This window comes from Camellia sinensis, chromosome 5 (assembly GCF_055761805.1).
Source record: "Camellia sinensis isolate YWXY chromosome 5, ASM5576180v1, whole genome shotgun sequence".
Classification (NCBI taxonomy): domain Eukaryota; kingdom Viridiplantae; phylum Streptophyta; class Magnoliopsida; order Ericales; family Theaceae; genus Camellia; species Camellia sinensis.
In genome coordinates this window covers 20936912-20954491 of record NC_138965.1, presented here as the reverse complement: position 1 = coordinate 20954491, position 17580 = coordinate 20936912, and the positions used below count along the sequence as shown (strand labels likewise).

The 17580-nt window shown below is 36.0% G+C and overlaps 2 protein-coding genes and 1 long non-coding RNA gene across 3 annotated transcripts; all 3 read right to left on the bottom strand.

Moving 5' to 3' along the window:
* Positions 1–440: 440 nt before the first annotated feature.
* LOC114264737 (uncharacterized) lies at positions 441–1882 on the bottom strand. Its single transcript, XM_082871596.1, has 3 exons — positions 1441–1882; positions 1209–1290; positions 441–1047 (listed from the first exon to the last, which is right to left on the bottom strand). The coding sequence occupies exons 1-3, from the start codon at positions 1880–1882 to the stop codon at positions 441–443; spliced, it is 1131 nt and encodes a 376-aa protein (XP_082727722.1).
* Positions 1883–7402: 5520 nt separating this feature from the next.
* LOC114313384 (cyclin-B2-4-like) lies at positions 7403–15773 on the bottom strand. The gene is made up of 4 exons (XM_082868361.1): positions 15596–15773; positions 15270–15333; positions 14282–14403; positions 7403–7782 (listed from the first exon to the last, which is right to left on the bottom strand). The coding sequence occupies exons 2-4, from the start codon at positions 15322–15324 to the stop codon at positions 7729–7731; spliced, it is 231 nt and encodes a 76-aa protein (XP_082724487.1). The 5' UTR covers positions 15325–15333; positions 15596–15773; the 3' UTR covers positions 7403–7728.
* On the bottom strand, positions 14628–14947 carry LOC145789073 (uncharacterized). The gene is made up of 2 exons (XR_014329208.1): positions 14815–14947; positions 14628–14719 (listed from the first exon to the last, which is right to left on the bottom strand). It is a non-coding gene; the product is annotated as an uncharacterized LOC145789073 (long non-coding RNA).
* Positions 15774–17580: the final 1807 nt, after the last annotated feature.

The window sequence follows — 17580 nt, the reverse complement described above, 5'->3', positions numbered from 1 at the left end:
GTAATTCTATTTGGAGATCAAGAGAAAAAACCATTTAATTAAGCTTACCTTGGAATTTATTCATTAAAAAAAATTATCAATTAAACAGAAAAGCTATGGACCCAGAAAAGCTATAGACCCAGACTCACCCACCCAGATTTTTTTGGGTGGGTGATTGTGTGATGAACTAGGAAGCACAGATACGGATATGATACGATACGGATACGGCGATACGACAAAATTCGAAAAAGTAGGATACGGATACGGCGGGGATACGTTCATAAAAAATATTTTTTTCACAATTTTTAGTAATGTAGCATACACAAAAATAAAACTTCAACAATTTTCAGTAATGTAACATACATAAAATAAAACTTCAACAATTTTTAGTAATGTAGCATACATAAAAATAAAACTTAAAGCAAAAGACAACTTGATAAAAAAAGAAAAATTCCTATGAACTAAGAGTCTTCAACGTCAATAGGTTCAACTTGTTCTCCTTCATCAGTGAATATCACAGCTTCCATATCTGGTTCATCAAGAGAAAGACTTGCAATTTCAAGTAAGCCTGCACCCTCCAATGAATCAAAAGCATCTCCACCAACATCCCATAACTTGGATTCTCCTTTAATGTACTGTCGACTTCTCCTTGATAGGAGACGAAGATTGTTGTGCACAAAAACCAAATCTTCAGCACGTTGTGGTGTCATTTTGTTTCTTTTCATGGAGTGGATAAAGGAGTAGGTGCTCCAATTCCTTTCACAGCATGATGAGGAACATGGTTGGCCAAGCAATTTTAATGCTAAAGATTGAAGCATAGAAGCAGGAGACCCATGTGAAAACCACCAAATAAGTGGATCCAATACCCCTCTATCAATCTTTGAGTCAAAATCTCCAAACATATCCAAACCTCCTGAAAACTTGGCATATTCCACATTTACAACCCTTCTCTCCTCTAAATTTGGAAAGTATTTCTTGAAGCACTTGTTTCTCATACTTGAAATTTCTTCATCCCTATGAGGAGGGACACGATTGGTATTTTCATCAAGCCACGTTGAACTATAATACCTAGATTACAACATTGGAAAGTTTTAAAATTAAATTATGTTATTCATATTAAAAGGCAAATGTCAACAAAGAAATGTAATTAGTAAGGTTATGAATTAAGCTATTAACTTGGATTCAAAGAATGTGCAAGGCAATGAAGAGGAGTGTTACTTTTGGCCCACCTCTCAACTAGTATATTGTGCACAACGGAATAAAAGATTGATTCCTCATGATCTAGCTTCCCTTCATGCCTAAAGATGCTTGCTTCACATCATCAACACAAAGTGTGATCCAGTGACATTCATCATAAGCAAAAGCAGTACCCCCTGTTTCCTTTGGAGCACAAATGTTCTTAAGAGCAAGATTCCAATGTGTGAACTACACATGGTGTCCAAAAGATATTTGGATACTTACTTTCAATGAGTAAACCAGCTGCACTACACATGGGAGCATTATCTGTAATGACTTGAATGACATTCTGATGTCCAACTTCTTCAATTGATTGACTAATTAAGTTGGAAATAAAAAACTTGTCTTTATGCTCACCTTCACAATTAACAGCTTTCAAGAACACTGCCCCAGCTTCTGATGCTCCCATAAAATTAATAAGGGGCCTTCTTTGAGAATCAGTCCATCCATCTGAAACAATACTCAACCCTTTTTCCTTCCATGATGCTCTAGTTGGCTCCAACAACCTCTCTACATTAGCCCTTTCCTTTTGAAGCAATGTAGTCCTCAGCAAGTTATAACCGGGTGGTACATAACCAGGAATTGGATTGTTGGCAGCAAATTGAAATTCACTAACATAATATGGGTTCCTTGATAAATGAAAAGGTAACCCCGCAGAATAAAACATGCGAGCAATCTCAGAATGCAGTTGTTCCCGAATAACTGGGTTGAATGCCTTTTCTAGAGCAGAAGTTCCAGTAGCCTTTCTTTTTCTTGGCCCTCCATTCTAAATCCTCCAGTATCTAAAGCCCCTGAACCTGTTGAAGTAGATTGGGTGGAAGGTGGTAAAGGAACTTTTTTAGGCATAGCCATCTTTAACCTCTTCTCAGCTTCTTCAATTTTCCTTTGCATTTCAGCAAGGTGTTGTGGAGTCACTTTGGGGCACACTCTAATCCCATTGCCAGAAAGTTTTAACAAATGTGCCTTGACCCTAAAGTATGACCCCTTGTACTCATGTTGCCAGTAATTGCATTTAAACCTAGTATTACCACCTCCTTCTCCCATTTTTTCTAGTTTTGTAACATAACACCAAAGAGGAGCATGATCATCTTCTTCCATTGGTGTACCACTTGTTGAACCTAAAATTTCCATACCCGAACTCATTTCCTAAAATTTATGGTAAACAAATAAAACAAAACATTAATGTAGCATCACCCATAACAACCATAATGCATCACCCATAACAAAAAATTCATCAATTCAATTAAATTTCAACAATATAGCATCACCCATAACAACTACAATTCAATCCCATAATTTGAATAATTCAAATTTAGGGGGGAAAAATTTTACAAAGTTCATTTATTTATCAATAAGTTTATTTATTTATTTATTAATAATTTTTTTTACCTTATTTGATTTATTAATAAGTTTACAAAGTTTATAATTTTATAAGTTTACAAAGTTTATTTTTAATAAGTTTATTTATTTATTTGTTTTATCAGATTCAAGTAATAGTACCGAATAATGTCAACAAAGTTTTTTTTTTGTATATCTTATTTGATTTATTTTATTTTATTTACAGAGTATATACATACAAAAAATTTTAAAAAAAAATAATAAAAAAAATAAATATGCAAAACAACGGAGACGACATAGATAAGGGAGAGGGAGAGAGAGATCGACCAAGGGGGGGAGGTGAGATCGCAATCTGTCCGAGACACAGACAGATCGAGCGAGAGGGAGGGAGAGAGAGAGTTCGCGAGATCGAGTGAGAGGCAGACAGAGGGAACGAAAGGGAGAGAGAGAGGGACGAACCTGATCGACGACCGTGGAGCTCCTGTTCACGAACCTGATCGACGACCGTCGAACTACTGTTCGAGACGAGAGACGAGAGACGACGAACTCCTCCTCCTCCTCCTCATTCCCGGCTGCTGTTCGACCTAGGTTTGGTTGATTATTATTTTTTTTTTGTGTGTTTTATTTTATCTGATTTTCATATTTTACATTTTTACCCCATTTTAAGTTTTTTAAATTAATTTTTTGCCCCGCCGTATCCATATCGTATCTTGACCGTATCCCGACCGTATCCTCTCGTATCCTAGATGTATCCAAAATTCAAAAATTAAAAAAAAAATTGGATACTTTATTTCCCATATCTGATACGTATCCCGTCGTATCGGGCGCATATCCGTATCCGATACGCGTACAGGGGCCATTTCGGAGTATCCGTGCTTCATAGGTGATAAAGATTAATTTATGTAGTATGGGGTCCACGTAAGGTGTGATGGAGATTAATTTCTAGATAATTTCTGAGTTGATAAGGATAAATTTGTAGTATTACTCAAAATTAAAAGGATTGATCGACACTTTACCTTGGAAATTTGTGTCTTAAGTTGTATATGTGAAGATGAACTAAACTCTCAAATTTATAACTAAGATTGTTAGGTTTTATTCTTGGTAATCCCATTTGACAAAACTCCTTTGAGTTGTAATTTTATTCACATTTTTATTTCAGTGAGGCTATGAGTTTTTAGATGCGAATCCAACCCGAATCGAGCCTTACAGAGAAGTTTGTGATGTTAATGCTTTCAAGATTGCCACTTCACTGATTATGACAGGGATCGAGCTGCCGGGTCAGCTCACGGGGGTCTAGGGGGCAGCGCCCCTTGGCGGGTTCGGGGCAGCGCCACGGCGGGGTCGAGGGGCAGCGCCCCCGACGCAAAATGCAAAAATGCATTCCAATTTGCCTGTCCGCTCGAGCGGACATTACCCCGCTCGAGCGGAGAATCCTTGGTTCCAGCAATTTTGGTCACCTGTAAAAGTACTGAGATGTGTGATTTCGCGCTCGAGCGGGTTCTCAAGCGCTCAAGCGGACCTCTGTTTTGTCACACGCATATTTTGCTGAAGCCGCTTGAGTGGGCTGTTGGGCGCTCGAGTGGAGATCGCGGGTCAGATTTCTATAAGGAATTGGTTTTCTTCAAATCCAAGATTACTTTAGATTTCTATAAAGAATTGGTTTTCTTTAAAACCAGGATTATTTTAGATTTCTATAAGGAATTGGTTTTCTTCCAGAACTATAAATAGTTGGTTTTCTCCCAAAACTATTTAATTCCTCCAGATCTTCTTTTTGGTTTTTAAGGTTTATATCTGGGGATATTTTGTTAGTTTTCTTTGATGTTTTATTGAGTATTCAACTCATGGTTTAAAGAGAGTACATCAAAGGTTTTGTTTGTTTTACACAAGAGAGAGAGAGTTGTTCTTCGGTGGATTCTGAAGAATTCGAGCCTGAAGCTTCGGTGGATTCTGGAGTGGCTCATCGTAAAGACAATTCCGAGGTGAAGACGGGGTTGGAAGAGGCACATAGAGGTTGGTTCAATTAGGCGTGGATTCGCTAGGTAATTGAGAGTATACCTGTGTAATTCATTTAAATCTTCTTAGTGGATTGTTTTGTGCCTGTTGCCCGTGGTTTTTTAATCACAGTTGGAGGTGTCCAATTGTGGTTTTTTCACGTTAAAATCGATGTGTTGATTTGTCTTGATTGTTTGATTGGGATTGTTATATACTGCTTAAAATTGTTACATAATCACAAATCAATATCTAGGGGATTTCTAGATTTTTCAAAGATGATTGTAACTCAAATAAAACCATAGATTAAACTTCTCTCGAGATTGCATGCTTTTTGGCATTCATTTTTCCCTCTTTGTTTTTTTTGTTTTTTTTTACGCACCATTGCAGCCCTTATTATTATTATTATTATTATTATTTATTTATTCACTTAATAAAAGATTTTATATGTTAAATTATCATAATCTTCTTTCATAAGACGAGGAAAATACATTAAATCTCAATTTATTTTCATTATTTCTTAATTTATTATTACTCCTCATTTTAAAAAGAAAAGATTGTGATTTTAGGCGAGTACACCTTCCTCATGTCAAGAACGAATTCTTTCGCTAAACATGAAAACATTATTTTGATGCAGTAGTGCTCAACAAAGGAGGTTAAGGATGCTGTATAAACTTTGGAAGAGGAAGGAAAGTCGTATAATCATGAAGAGAAAAGTTAGGGATCATGAAATTTTTTTCATGAAAATAATGATAAAAGATTTATAATCCTTGAATTACCTTGATTAGTGTGTGGTGGTTTATTCTAAGTGTAATCCAAGAGTCACAAAACTTTCATGATTATTTTCATGAAAGGTTTTTCATGATACCTAGCATTGCCGATCATCATGATGCCAATACAACCCTTGTGATCTGGTTAGCCAAACACGGTGCAAAATGGGCACTCAATTATTGTCTTCTTATAGTATTGTCTCACATCGGTCAATGATAGTAAACCGAATCAGTAGTCATCACATAACATGGCATAATGGTGACAACACCGTGGCTTATGACTACCGCGAAGACATGTGAGAAAATTAAGAACTTGATCGATATTGTAAGTTGAAGCACCGAAATAAAAAGCTATACAAGAGCACTTACCAAGCCAAAGAACCCGAGAAATCTAACTCGAATGTATTTTTTGTTCATCCAAATATTTTTTGAGTCCCCTTCTACTGCTTTATTGTTTTTGGTATTTTCACTTTTTCTGCTTCCCTTGAATGAAAGCTTTGAAGTCCTCTTTCCTTTCTCCCTTTTAAGAAAATTAAATACTAAAGAAATTGCTAAAGCAAACATTGATGAAGTTGTGCAAATGAGTTTTAGAATCTGATCTTATCCATTTTGCTTTCCAACTTGTCCAATTATACTCAGTTGATTTTTATATTGAACTTGGAGATTCAATGCCAAATTTTTTGGGTCAAGTTCATATAAATGAACTTAGATTCAAGTAATCAATAAGATTTACAAAAGAAATAATAAAAGATAGAAATGTGCTATGTTTGGTTGTGTTTCCAAACAATGATTCTACACTAAAGTTCGAGTGCGGCGTTTGTTTACGATTTTCAAAACACATTTCCACACCCGCGTTTGAAAAATCGTGTACCCGGGTGTCCCCGCGGACGTCCGGTTAGTTGACCGGAACAGTGTTCTTGAATTTTTTTTTTTTTTTTTTTTTTTTGCACTTGTTATTTTTATATGTTAAATAAAAAATATTTTCAATGTTTTTTTTAAAAAAAATTTATGAGTTTTGAATAAAATTTTGAGTTGTGTTTGGTTATGAGTTGTAAGTTTTTGTATAAAAATTATGTCACATCACTCAATTCAAAAACTCTTTTCAAAACTCATTCACAAACAAATTTTCTACATTTAAATCATAATTCCAAAACTCACAAACTCAAAATACAACTCATATTCTCAAATTATATTTACAAAACTCTACCAAACGCAACCCTTAAGCTTTCAATTGATTCAACCTTCACATGGCAGCAAGAGGAACAAAATCATGTCAATGCAATGCTAGAACCCATGAATTTTCTTGTTTTATTTTTATTTTTATTTTTCTTTTGGGTAATTTCTAATGCCTACAATTTGATCATTCTCTAATTATATTTTGATTAGCTTAATAATTAGAGCCTTAGGGGGTGTTTGGGAAGCCAAAAATCACTACAACAAAAAAGGCCTTTGGTGACAAATTGATATTGTCTACGAACATCAAATTTTCGTCACTAAGTGATTTGTGACAAAAAAAATTTGTCACCATGTTTGTCGTCTATACGTTCTCGCTGAAAGTACTTGGTGACGAAAAACAGTTTCGTCGCCTATTTTTCATTTTTGGCGACGAAATATTTCGTCTCCAAATATTGCATTTTTCGTCCTCTATGACATCAATTTCGTCACTAAAACTAAATAATATTTTATTTTAATTTTTTTTGGAGACGAAATATTTCGTCACCAAATAGATTTTAGTGATGAAAGTTTTCCTCACCAATGATATAGATTAAGGTGACAAAAATTTGTCACTAAAATGAGCAGAAAAGAAATTTCTTCAATGACAAAATGCATTTTGTCACTAAATATTTCAATTTAGCAACGAAATATTTAACGAATGTGACAAAATTATTTGTTTGGTACTATATCATTAGTGACAAAATTATTCGTCATGTTTTTTGAAAACTAATAGTGACATTTTTTATTTCGTTGCTAATAATAATTAAAAAAAATTAAAAAGGGTGTACTATTTTCAAATTAAAATTTTTCTTTTCAGTAAAAAATTCCCTGCGCATTTCAATAACCTATTCATTAAAATATCTATTACAAATCAATACAAAAATCTGTTCATTTCCATAAACATCACAATTGAATTTCAGCACTATCCACAAAAATACAATATGAACTGCATGCGGATTACCAAACATGTCTCCTAATATCCACAAAAAACATGTCTACTAATATCCACAAAAATACAATATCAACCGCATGCGGATTACCAAACACGTCTCCTAATATCTACAAAAAACAAGTCTACTAATATCAACAAAAATAAAATATCAAGTGTGGATTACCAAACATGTCCTGTAATACCAACAAAAATATAAAATTTACAACGCAACCAAAATACATGTAAAGTAATATGAACAAAAACACAAAATTAGCTAGCTTCTGCTCTCCAAATTACCAAACATGTCCATATCAAATCTTGAAACTGCAAAAAAACGAAACACCAAAAAAAAAAAGAAAAAAAAAATGCAAGTTAGACAATTATTATCTTATCAATTAAATATACAATTTAACATGCATTTTTTGACTTAGTTTTAAAATCGGGAGTACGGTGCTAGTTCCGTAAGTTTCCACAATTTACATTGGTCTCTCCCGAGGTGTTTGAGGTGTTCCACGGGCCTTCCCGTGCCTGTTATACGATTTTGGCCCCCGATGGCCTATTTACAAGCTCAAGTGTTGGAGAAATTCATTTTTGGACTTAGTTTTCAAACTGGGAGTCCCGTAAGTTTACACAAGTTACAACGGTTGCTTCCAAGGTGATTGCGGTGTTCTCCGAGCCTTCTCAGGGTTGTTTAACGATTTTGGCCCCAAATGGCCTATTTTCAAGCTTAAGAGTTGGAAAAAGTGTCTTTTTTGACTTAGTTTTCAAACCAAGAGTCTCGTGCTAATTCCGTAAGTTTTCACAACTTACATTGGTCGCTCTCGAGGTGTTTGAGGTGTTTCCTGAGCCGTCTCGTAGCTGTTACACGATTTTGGTCTCCGATGGCCTATTTTCAAGATTAAATGTGAAGGAGTACATTTTTTAACTTAGTTTTCAAATTGAGAGTCCCATGCTCGTTCCATAAGTTTTCATAACTTACATTGATCCCTCCCAAGGTGTTTGAGGTGTTCCCCGGGCCGTCTCGTGGCTGTTACACGATTTTGGCCTCCGATGGCCTATTTTCAAGCTTAAGTGTGAAAAAGTGCATGTTTGGACTTAGTTTTCAAACCGGGAGTCTTGTGCTAGTTCCGTGAGTTTCCACAACTTACATTGGTCAATCCCGAGGTGTTTGAGGTGTTCCCTAGGCCGTCTTGCGGCTGTTGCACGATTTTGGCCCCCGATTGGCTATTTTCAAGCCTAAGTTTGAAAAAAGTGTCTTTTTCAACTTAGTTTTCAAACCAGAAGTCCCGTGCTAGTTCCATAAGTTTTCACAACTTACGTTGGTCCCTCCCAAGGTGTTTAAGGTGTTGCCCGGGCCGTCTCATGGCTGTTGCACGATTTTGGCCCTCGATGGCCTATTTTCAAGCTTAAGTGTGAAAAAAGTACATTTTTCGACTTAGTTTTCAAACCGGAAGTCCCGTGCTAGTTCCATAAATTTCCACAGCTTACATTGGTCCCTTCCGAGGTGTTTGAGGTGTTCCATGGACCATCTCGTGGCTGTTGCACGATCTTAGCCACCAATGGACTATTTTCAAGCTTAAATGTGAAAAAAGTGTCTTTTTTGACTTAGTTTTCAAACCGAAAGTCCCGTACTAGTTCCGTAAGTTTTCACAACTTACGTTGGTCACTCCCGAAGTGTTTGAGGTGTTTCCCTACCCGTCTCGTGGCTGTTGCACGATTTTGGCCCCCGATGGCCTATTTTCAAGCTTAAGTGTGAAAAAAGTGCATTTTTAGACTTAGTTTTTAAACCGGGAATCCCATGCTAATTCCGTAAGTTTCCACAACTTACATTGGCCCCTCCCAAGGTGTTTGAGGTGTTCCCCAGGTCGTCTTGGAACTGTTACACAATTTTGGCCTCTGATGGCCTATTTTCAAGCTTAAGTGTAAAAAAGTGCATTTTTGGACTTAGTTTTTAAACCGAGAGTCCCGTGCTAGTTCTGTAAATTTCCACAACTTACATTGGTCCCTGCCGAGGTGTTTAAGGTGTTCCCCAGCCTGTCACGTGGCTGTTGCATGATTTTGGCCCCCGATGGCTTATTTTCAAGCTTAGGTATGAAAAAAGTGCCTTTTTCGACTTAGTTTTCAAATCTAAAGTCTCATGCTAGTTTCGTAAGTTTTAACACCTTACATTGGTCCCTCCCGAGGTGTTTAAGGTTTTTCCCGGGCATTCACGTGCCTGTTACACGATTTTGGCCTTCGATAGCCTAATTTCAAGCTTAAGTTTGAAAAAAGTACATTTTTGGACTTAGTTCTTAAACCGGGAGTCCTGTGCTAGTTCTGTAAGTTTTCAAAACTTACATTGGTCCCTCCCGACGTGTTTGAAGTGTTTCCCGGGCCTTCTCACGGCTGTTACACGATTTTGGCTCCCAATGGCCTATTTTCAAGCTTAAGTGTGAAAAAATATATTTTTGGACTTAGTTTTCAAACCGAGAGTCTCGTTCTAGTTCCGTAAGTTTCCACAACTTACATTGGTCCGTCTCAAGGTGTTTGAGGTGTTCCCCAGGTTGTCTCGTGACTGTTGCACGATTTTGGCCCCCGAAGGCATATTTTCAAGTTCAAGTGTGAAAAAAGTGCATTTTTCGAAGTTTTCAAACCGGAAGTCCGGTGCTAGTTTCCTAAGCTTTCACAACTTACATTGGTCCCCCCTAAGGTGTTTGAGGTGTTCCCCCGGCCGTCTTGTGGTTGTTGCACGATTTTGGCCTCCGATGACCTATTTTTTAAGATTAAGTATGAAAAAAATACATTTTTGGACTTAGTTTTCAAACCAGGAGTCCCGTGCTAGTTCTGTAAGTTTTCACAACTTAATTTAATCCCTCCCAACGTGTTTGAGGTGTTCCCCGGGCTGTCTCATGGCTGCTACACGATTTTGGCCTCCGATGGCCTATTTTTCAAGCTTAAATGTGAAAAAATATATTTTTGGACTTAGTTTTCAAATCGGAAGTCCCGTGCTAGTTCTGTAAGTTTCCAAAACTTACATTGGTCCCTCCCGAGATCTTTGAGGTGTTTTGCAGGCTGTCTTATGGCTATTGCGCGATTTTGGCCTCTGATGGCCTATTTTCAAGCTTAAGTGTGAAAAAGTGCATTTTTGGACTTAGTTTTCAAACCGAGAGTCCTGTGCTAATTCCATAAGTTTTCAAAACTTAAATTAGTCCCTCCCGAGGTGTTTGTGGTGTTCCCCGGGCCGTCTCATGGTTGCTGCATGATTTTAGCCCCCGATGGACTTCGTTATCAAACCGGAAAAAAAGTGTGAAAAAAGTGTCTTTTTCGACTTAGTTATCAAACTGGAAGTCCCGTGCTAGTTTCGTAAGTTTTCACAACTTATGTTGGTCTCTCCCGAGGTGTTTGAGGTGTTTCCCAGGACATCTCGTGCATGTTGCACGATTTTGGCCCCCGATAGCTTATTTTGAAGCTTAAGTGTGAAAAAGTGTATTTTTGGACTTAGTTTTCAAAACAGGAGTCCCGTTCTAGTTCTGTAAGTTTCCACAACTTACATTGGTTCCTCCCAAGGTGTTTGACGTGTTCCCCGGGCCGTCTCATGGCTATTGCATGATTTTGGCCGCCGATGGGCTATTTTCAAGCCTAAGTGTTAAAAAAATGCCTTTTTCGACTTAGTTTTCAAACCAGAAGTCCCATCCTTGTTTCGTAAGTTTTCACAACTTACGTTGGTACCTGCCGAGGTGTTTAAGGTGTTGCCCGAGCTGTCTCATGGCTGTTGCACGATTTTGACCCCCAATGGCCTATTTTCAAGCTTATGTGTAAAAAAAGTGCCTTTTTCAACTTAGTTTTCAAACCGGAAGTCCCATGCTAGTTCTGTAAGTTTTCACAACTTGCATTGGTCCCTCCCCGACGTGTTTAAGGTGTTCCCTAAGCCGTCTCGTGGCTATTACACGATTTTGGCCTCCGATGGCCTATTTTCAAGCTTAAGTGTAAAAAAATACATTTTTGGACTTCGTTTTCAAACTGGGAGTCCTGTGCTAGTTCTGTAAGTTTTCACAACTTACATTGGTCCCTCCCGAGGTGTTTAAGGTGTTCCCCGGGCATTCTCGTGACTGTTACACGATTTGGCCCCCAATGACCTGTTTTCAAGCTTAGGTGTGAGAAAATTGCATTTTTTGACTTAGTTTTCAAACCGGGAGTCCCATGCTAGTTCCGTAAGTTTCCACAACTTACATTGGTCCCTCCCGAGGTGTGTGTGATGTTCCTCGGGCATTCTCATGGTTGTTACATGAGTTTTGCCCCCGATAGCCTATTTTCAAGCTTAAGTGTGAGAAAAATACATTTTTCGACTTAGTTTTCAAACTTGGAGTCCCGCTGTAGTGATCCCGATTTTGACCTGGTCAACTTCGGGTGTCGAGCTCGCTGAAAGCAAAAATGCAAAATGCATTCGAAATTGCTTACGGGAAAGTGTATTTCACGCTCAAGTGACCTTGTTATATCAATCCGTAAATTAGGGTTTCAAATCACTTTTTGCAGCCCTTTCTCTCTCTCTAAAACTCTCCAAATTTCCGAGTCTAGGGCTTCTCTCTTTGTAAGTCATCTTCTCTCTTTGATTTCTCCAAATCCATTGGGATTTAGGCCTAAGTTCTTCACCAAAGTTGGTTATCACCTCGAGGGCTTCATTGTGTGCGGTGGAGATCGAGTTTCGACATCGTAGATTTTGGGGTTTTATCTCAGATTCTCTTCAAAACTTGAGGTAGGGATTTTCTACACTTTAATATGATTTTTAGCTTAGTTATTTGCTATGGTTTATAGATTATAAGATTTGGTTGTGGTTTTGACAAATCTAGGATTTGGGTATGAAATGAAAATAGGGGTTTTGATGAATATGAGGTAAACGACTATGAGGCTTGAATATAAGATCATGTTGTGCCAACATAGTTGATTTTGGTGTTTGGGTTGATATTTGGTGAAAGGGGGATTCTGCCCTAATTTTGATTAAATTATTATTTTGCATAAATAATTGGGATTAACATTGAAAACGTGAAATTGGAAGATTGTGATTATAAATGGTGATATTGGATATGTATTATCTCACCTATGGAAGTTTTGAATAAACTATTTATTGGGAGGAGAAAGGGGATGTACTCCATATGTGATTATGTTTATAAATTCATTGCATATGTATATTTGTTTGGGAGGAGAAAGGGGATGGACTCCATTTAAAGCAAGTTCGCCGGAGTGTCCTGGGTGAAAGACTTGAAATTTTATATATAAATGGGTGTCGATTCCTTCGGACGAAATATCCGTAAAATGGCAGGTTTGAAGTGTTTATGTGAGTTTTGCATAATTAGAAAATCATTGAGTTGTAGTCTTATTTTGATTGTTGAAAGATAACGGATTTAACTCATGAATTGAGTAGCATATATGAACTGGAAATGAAATTAAAGGAAAATAGAATAAGGTTGGTCTTAGTGGCATATGGATATGCAGGTCTTGTGGATGTTTCAAGATCGGTATTGTTTATGTACATGGTATTTATACCTTTTCTAAACCTCATAAATTGTGTTAGATTATTTCCACTGGGCTGTTGGCTCACCCTATATGGAAATACCATTTTCAGGTACAGGTGAGATGCTTCCTCTAAGGCAATAGCGTGGATGGAACTTTGGGAAGCAAGAGCTTCTTAATTATGCCTTATGTGTTTATGTTTGTTATTTGTAAAGCCAAGGGCTTAAGATGTAATAAGCGAGACTCAATTTGTGTAACCAAGCAATCACTTGGAAACATGTAAGCCTACATGGCATTTAACTGGTTGTTAAACAGTGAACTCTGATATATGAAAGTATGTTGTTTCTCATATTTATTCCGCATATGAGTTATCTTTATTGTATTATTTTGGGAGCGTGACACCCATGCAAGTTCCATAAGTTTCCACAACTTACATTGGTCCCTCCCAAGGTGTTTGAGGTGTTCCCCGTGTCTTCCCATGGATGTTACACGATTTTGGCCCTCGATGGCCTATTTTCAAGCTTAAGTGCGAAAAAGTGCATTTTTCAAAATATATGGTTTATACAACACACACACACACTAACTAGGAGCAACCATGTCATATGACTCATCAAAGGTTTATACAAATGAGGTTGCTATGTGATTTATAGGTCTAGGTTTTTAGGGAAATAAATAGTTGTTTTGATGTCATATTTACCTCCAACCGGTTGGACTGCCAAAAATTTATCAATAAGATTCACAGTCAGATATAAGGTCTCATCCATTAGTTCGAACTTTTAGTGAACCTGTTCATCTATTGATCAAACGGTTATGGTTATCAAGGCTGTCCACAGTTTATATCCTAGAAACTAATTAAGCCACTTACTAATACAGCATTTCATAAACCTCAATGAGCCAATCAACCAAAATACCTCTCATCCTTTCATTAATGTCAAATTGTTGTCCCATATAGTTTGGCCAGACACAGCTAGAACTCTACATTTAGAATCCAAAAGATATTGCTTAGTTTTATAAACAAACAAGACCGATGAAACTGGGGGTGGGATTAAAAAAAAAAAAAAAAAAGTTACATTTCACAAATCTGTGTCTCAATGATAAAACTATTTTAGCCAAATGGTTACTAATATAAAGTGATCCTCTAAAAGAATGACAATTGAAACCACAACTTTGGTGAGAAACCAAATTAGCTATGTTCAAAGTATGATCTAGTGCACCAAGACAACAAATCCATGAAGTTCAGTGATAAATAGATGCATCAGTCCAAAGTAATGAGAAAATTATGTTTAACAGTTTGGAAAGAAACATTCTAGCAAGTATAACGGAAACTACAAACTACCTCAACTTTCTTGTAGTAGGCATATATGTCATCAATATACTCAACAACAGCAAGTGGATTCCTCTTATCACTGCTCTTTATGTCATCAACTGGCTCATCAGTTGTATCTTCCATTTCAACCTCTTGTCAAAAAATAAAAATAAAAAAATATATAATTTTTTTTTATAAGTCCATTGCCCCTGCTAGAGAAATTAACACAATCTTTATCGTAAAAAGAATATAACTACCATCCGATCTATTTTCTCCAACATTGCCTTAGTGTGCTGCACAAACATTGGGATAGGGGAGTCACCAGCAACCTTGTAGTCATCCACATCTATGATGCTACAATCTCATGATTCAGTTAGAACGGGAAGTGATTGGACCACTTTTTTTGTTTCCTATGGATAAGTATCATGATACAAACTTTCTTTTCTACAATCTCATGCTACAAACTTCCTGTAGTAACCGAAAGAATCAAACACAAAGCTCAATGAAAGCATACAATTTTTGAGTGCATCATCAGAACCAACAGAAGAAGGTCAGTTACCGACCTAGTAATTGGTCTATGTGTCGGAATAGGCGGGATAGGCAGGTGGTTCTTATTAGATAGTCCATTGTTTCTGAATATTAAAGATTTGAATGAAGGAGATCAAGATGGGTGCTTAGAAAGAAGACTCTTGGTGGACTATCAATGAAATTGTTTGAAACCATCAAAGTAAAGGGTTTAAGAAATTATTCAAACAAGGCTGGCCTCTTGTTCAGTGCACACTCCAACTATGTTGCGATTAATCGCACTCAACGCTCTTTGCTAGTGCCCCATTCCTGCTGCTAACTTTCCAACTCTCGGAAGTAATCCCTCTATAATAGATCAGAAAAAATTCCCAATGGTGTTAAAATTAGGGTTTAAACCCTTAAATCAATGGGTATTATTATAAACCAAATGATTGATCTCAATACATATCCAAGAGGGGAAACAAACTCATACACGGTTCAAATTTCAAATTACCTTGAATATTTGCAGGCTTGATTACAGCTGGATGATTCTCATTTGATCCAACCATTTTGAATGTCTACAAAGAATGCAATAGACAATGTAAAAATCCAATCATAGGCACAAGAAATCACTCAATAACTCAACGGCCAAAATGCACAAATTTGATTGAAAAAACATTGAAAATCGAAAAGAAGCGCAATCAAGAAGAATGGGGATCGACAGAGAAAACCCAGATCATAAAATTGAAGAACTCAACCTACAAATCAAGAATCTCTCAAGAAGTCCATATTCAATTTCAATCAAACAAGCAAAGACAAATATTTTGATGTCATATTTACCTTGGAGATGCGATGTTGGCGGCAGCACTGAACGATGAAAAGGGGTGACAGCAGTGGGGAATAGAAGGGCAGAGAGGAGGAAAGAGAGTTATTTTGTGTGTGTTTGTGTGTGTGTGTTTTGAGAGAGAGAGAGAGAGAGAGGAAAACAGGTAGACAAAATGTGGGAAAAAATGTGTTTGGTGTGGGTTTTTAATCAATTTTCTACCCTTATATTTGATTGCTATATTTAGTTTTAGTTTTTAAAAATCAATTTCAATGCCACATTTGAATACACATTCTACTGTATGATTTTTTGAATTTTGAATTTGCGAATTGGGTCGTCTGCCCGGACATCCCCGCATGTTCGGCCAGTTGACCGGAACAATGTTTATCTTTTTTTTCTTTATTTTTTTTTTTGCAATTACAACCTATTATTTGAAAACAAAAAATTTATTTGTTTTTGATATTTTTTAATATACAAATTATTTTTTTTAGATCGCTTTCAAACAAAATAATTAAAAAAAAATTGAACCAAATATACAATCAAAAGTAATTTTAAAACACTAGGTGAATATTTTTTTAATATTTTAAATAAAAAAATATTTTTGAAGTTTTTTAATTTTTTTTAATTATTTTTCAATAATTATTTTTTTGAATTAAATTTTAAAAAGAGTTTGGTTATGAACTTTTAATAGAATTTTGAGTTGTGTGTTTGGTTATGAGTTATAAGTTTTTCAATTACGTTTTGAAAACTCTTTTCCAAACTCATAACTAAACAACTATTCTTATTTCAAAATTCTTTCAAAACTCTTTTCAAAAGTCATAACTAAACAAATTTTCTCTTTCAAATCATAATTCAAAAACTTACAAACTCAAAATACAACTCCACACTCAAATCATAATTCTAAAACTCAACCTAACACTACCTTTAGTAGCCTATTTTGTTTTTCATTGCCGCTCAATTTTCTCTCCAAAATTGGTGACAAAATTATTTCCTTACCAAAAGACAAAATTATTGGCCACGAAAATTGTTTTCTCACTAAATGATATCAAAATATTAAAAATTATTGGTGACGAAAATATACTCGTCGCTAATAATTTTATAATTAGTGACCAATTTTTTCCTCACCAAAAGTCTCAAAATTTTGGTGCCACCCAAAAAAATTAGCGGGAAAATCTTCAGTGACAAAAAAAACAAAAATAATAACGAAAAATAATTTCGTCACCTGATGTTTTTGTTATGTATGTGGATTGGTGACGAAATTTTATTTTTCTCTCTAAAAATGGTACATTTGGAGACAATATTATTTTTGTCGCTAAAAGGTACGTCTTTCGTGACAATTTATTTTCGTCATTAGTTTTCGTCTCCAAAGACTTTTTGTTGGAGTGAATTGACTTTTTTGGGGTTAAAATTCACAAAAAGATAAAATAGATTAAAATAGGCAATAAGACAAAATGTCACATCAAACTCATAATCATTTCATTTTTTCTCTCATAAACATTACATCCAACTAAAAGAAATCTAACTCTCTTCCCAAATATAAATATTTTAACCTACTAAAATAGCCTAGTTTAATGACCAATTTCTCACACAAGACCTTAATAAAAGGAAAAATATTTAGCACATGACTTTCCTCCAATACTATACATCCAATTATGAGAGGAGCTATGAGCCTCATTGATATCAAATTGTGAGAGAAGTCAGATTCAATTATTTATTCAATGTATCCTCTTTTTTTTATCAACAAAAAAGAAACCTTATTGATGAGAATAAACATATATTAAATATGAAAATACATAAAAGGGAAGGGTAAGAGCAAAAAGTATCAAAGTGAAATTCCAAATCCTAACTAGGTTGGCACTAAGAATATCACTTAATCATTTGCTAGCTCCGATCCAAAGTTGGTAAGAAACCAACAAACGAACGAGGAAACAAAGAAACAATCAAACAAAGACATGCAAAGCAAACAACAATTACACCACAAGCAACCAATAAGCCAGAGCAA

Coding starts and splice junctions, on each gene's coding strand:
- LOC114264737 (XM_082871596.1), bottom strand. CDS start 1,882: ATGTTTTATTCTGCGGGGTTACCTTTTCATTTATCAAGGAACCCATAT. Junction 1,291..1,440: donor AGCTGGTTTACTCATTGAAA/GTAAGTATCCAA, acceptor GATGATGTGAAG/CAAGCATCTTTAGGCATGAA. Junction 1,048..1,208: donor CACAATATACTAGTTGAGAG/GTGGGCCAAAAG, acceptor GTTGTAATCTAG/GTATTATAGTTCAACGTGGC.
- LOC114313384 (XM_082868361.1), bottom strand. CDS start 15,324: ATGGTTGGATCAAATGAGAATCATCCAGCTGTAATCAAGCCTGCAAAT. Junction 14,404..15,269: donor CAAGCCTGCAAATATTCAAG/GTAATTTGAAAT, acceptor TTTTTTGACAAG/AGGTTGAAATGGAAGATACA. Junction 7,783..14,281: donor CCTACTACAAGAAAGTTGAG/GTAGTTTGTAGT, acceptor GTTTTTTTGCAG/TTTCAAGATTTGATATGGAC.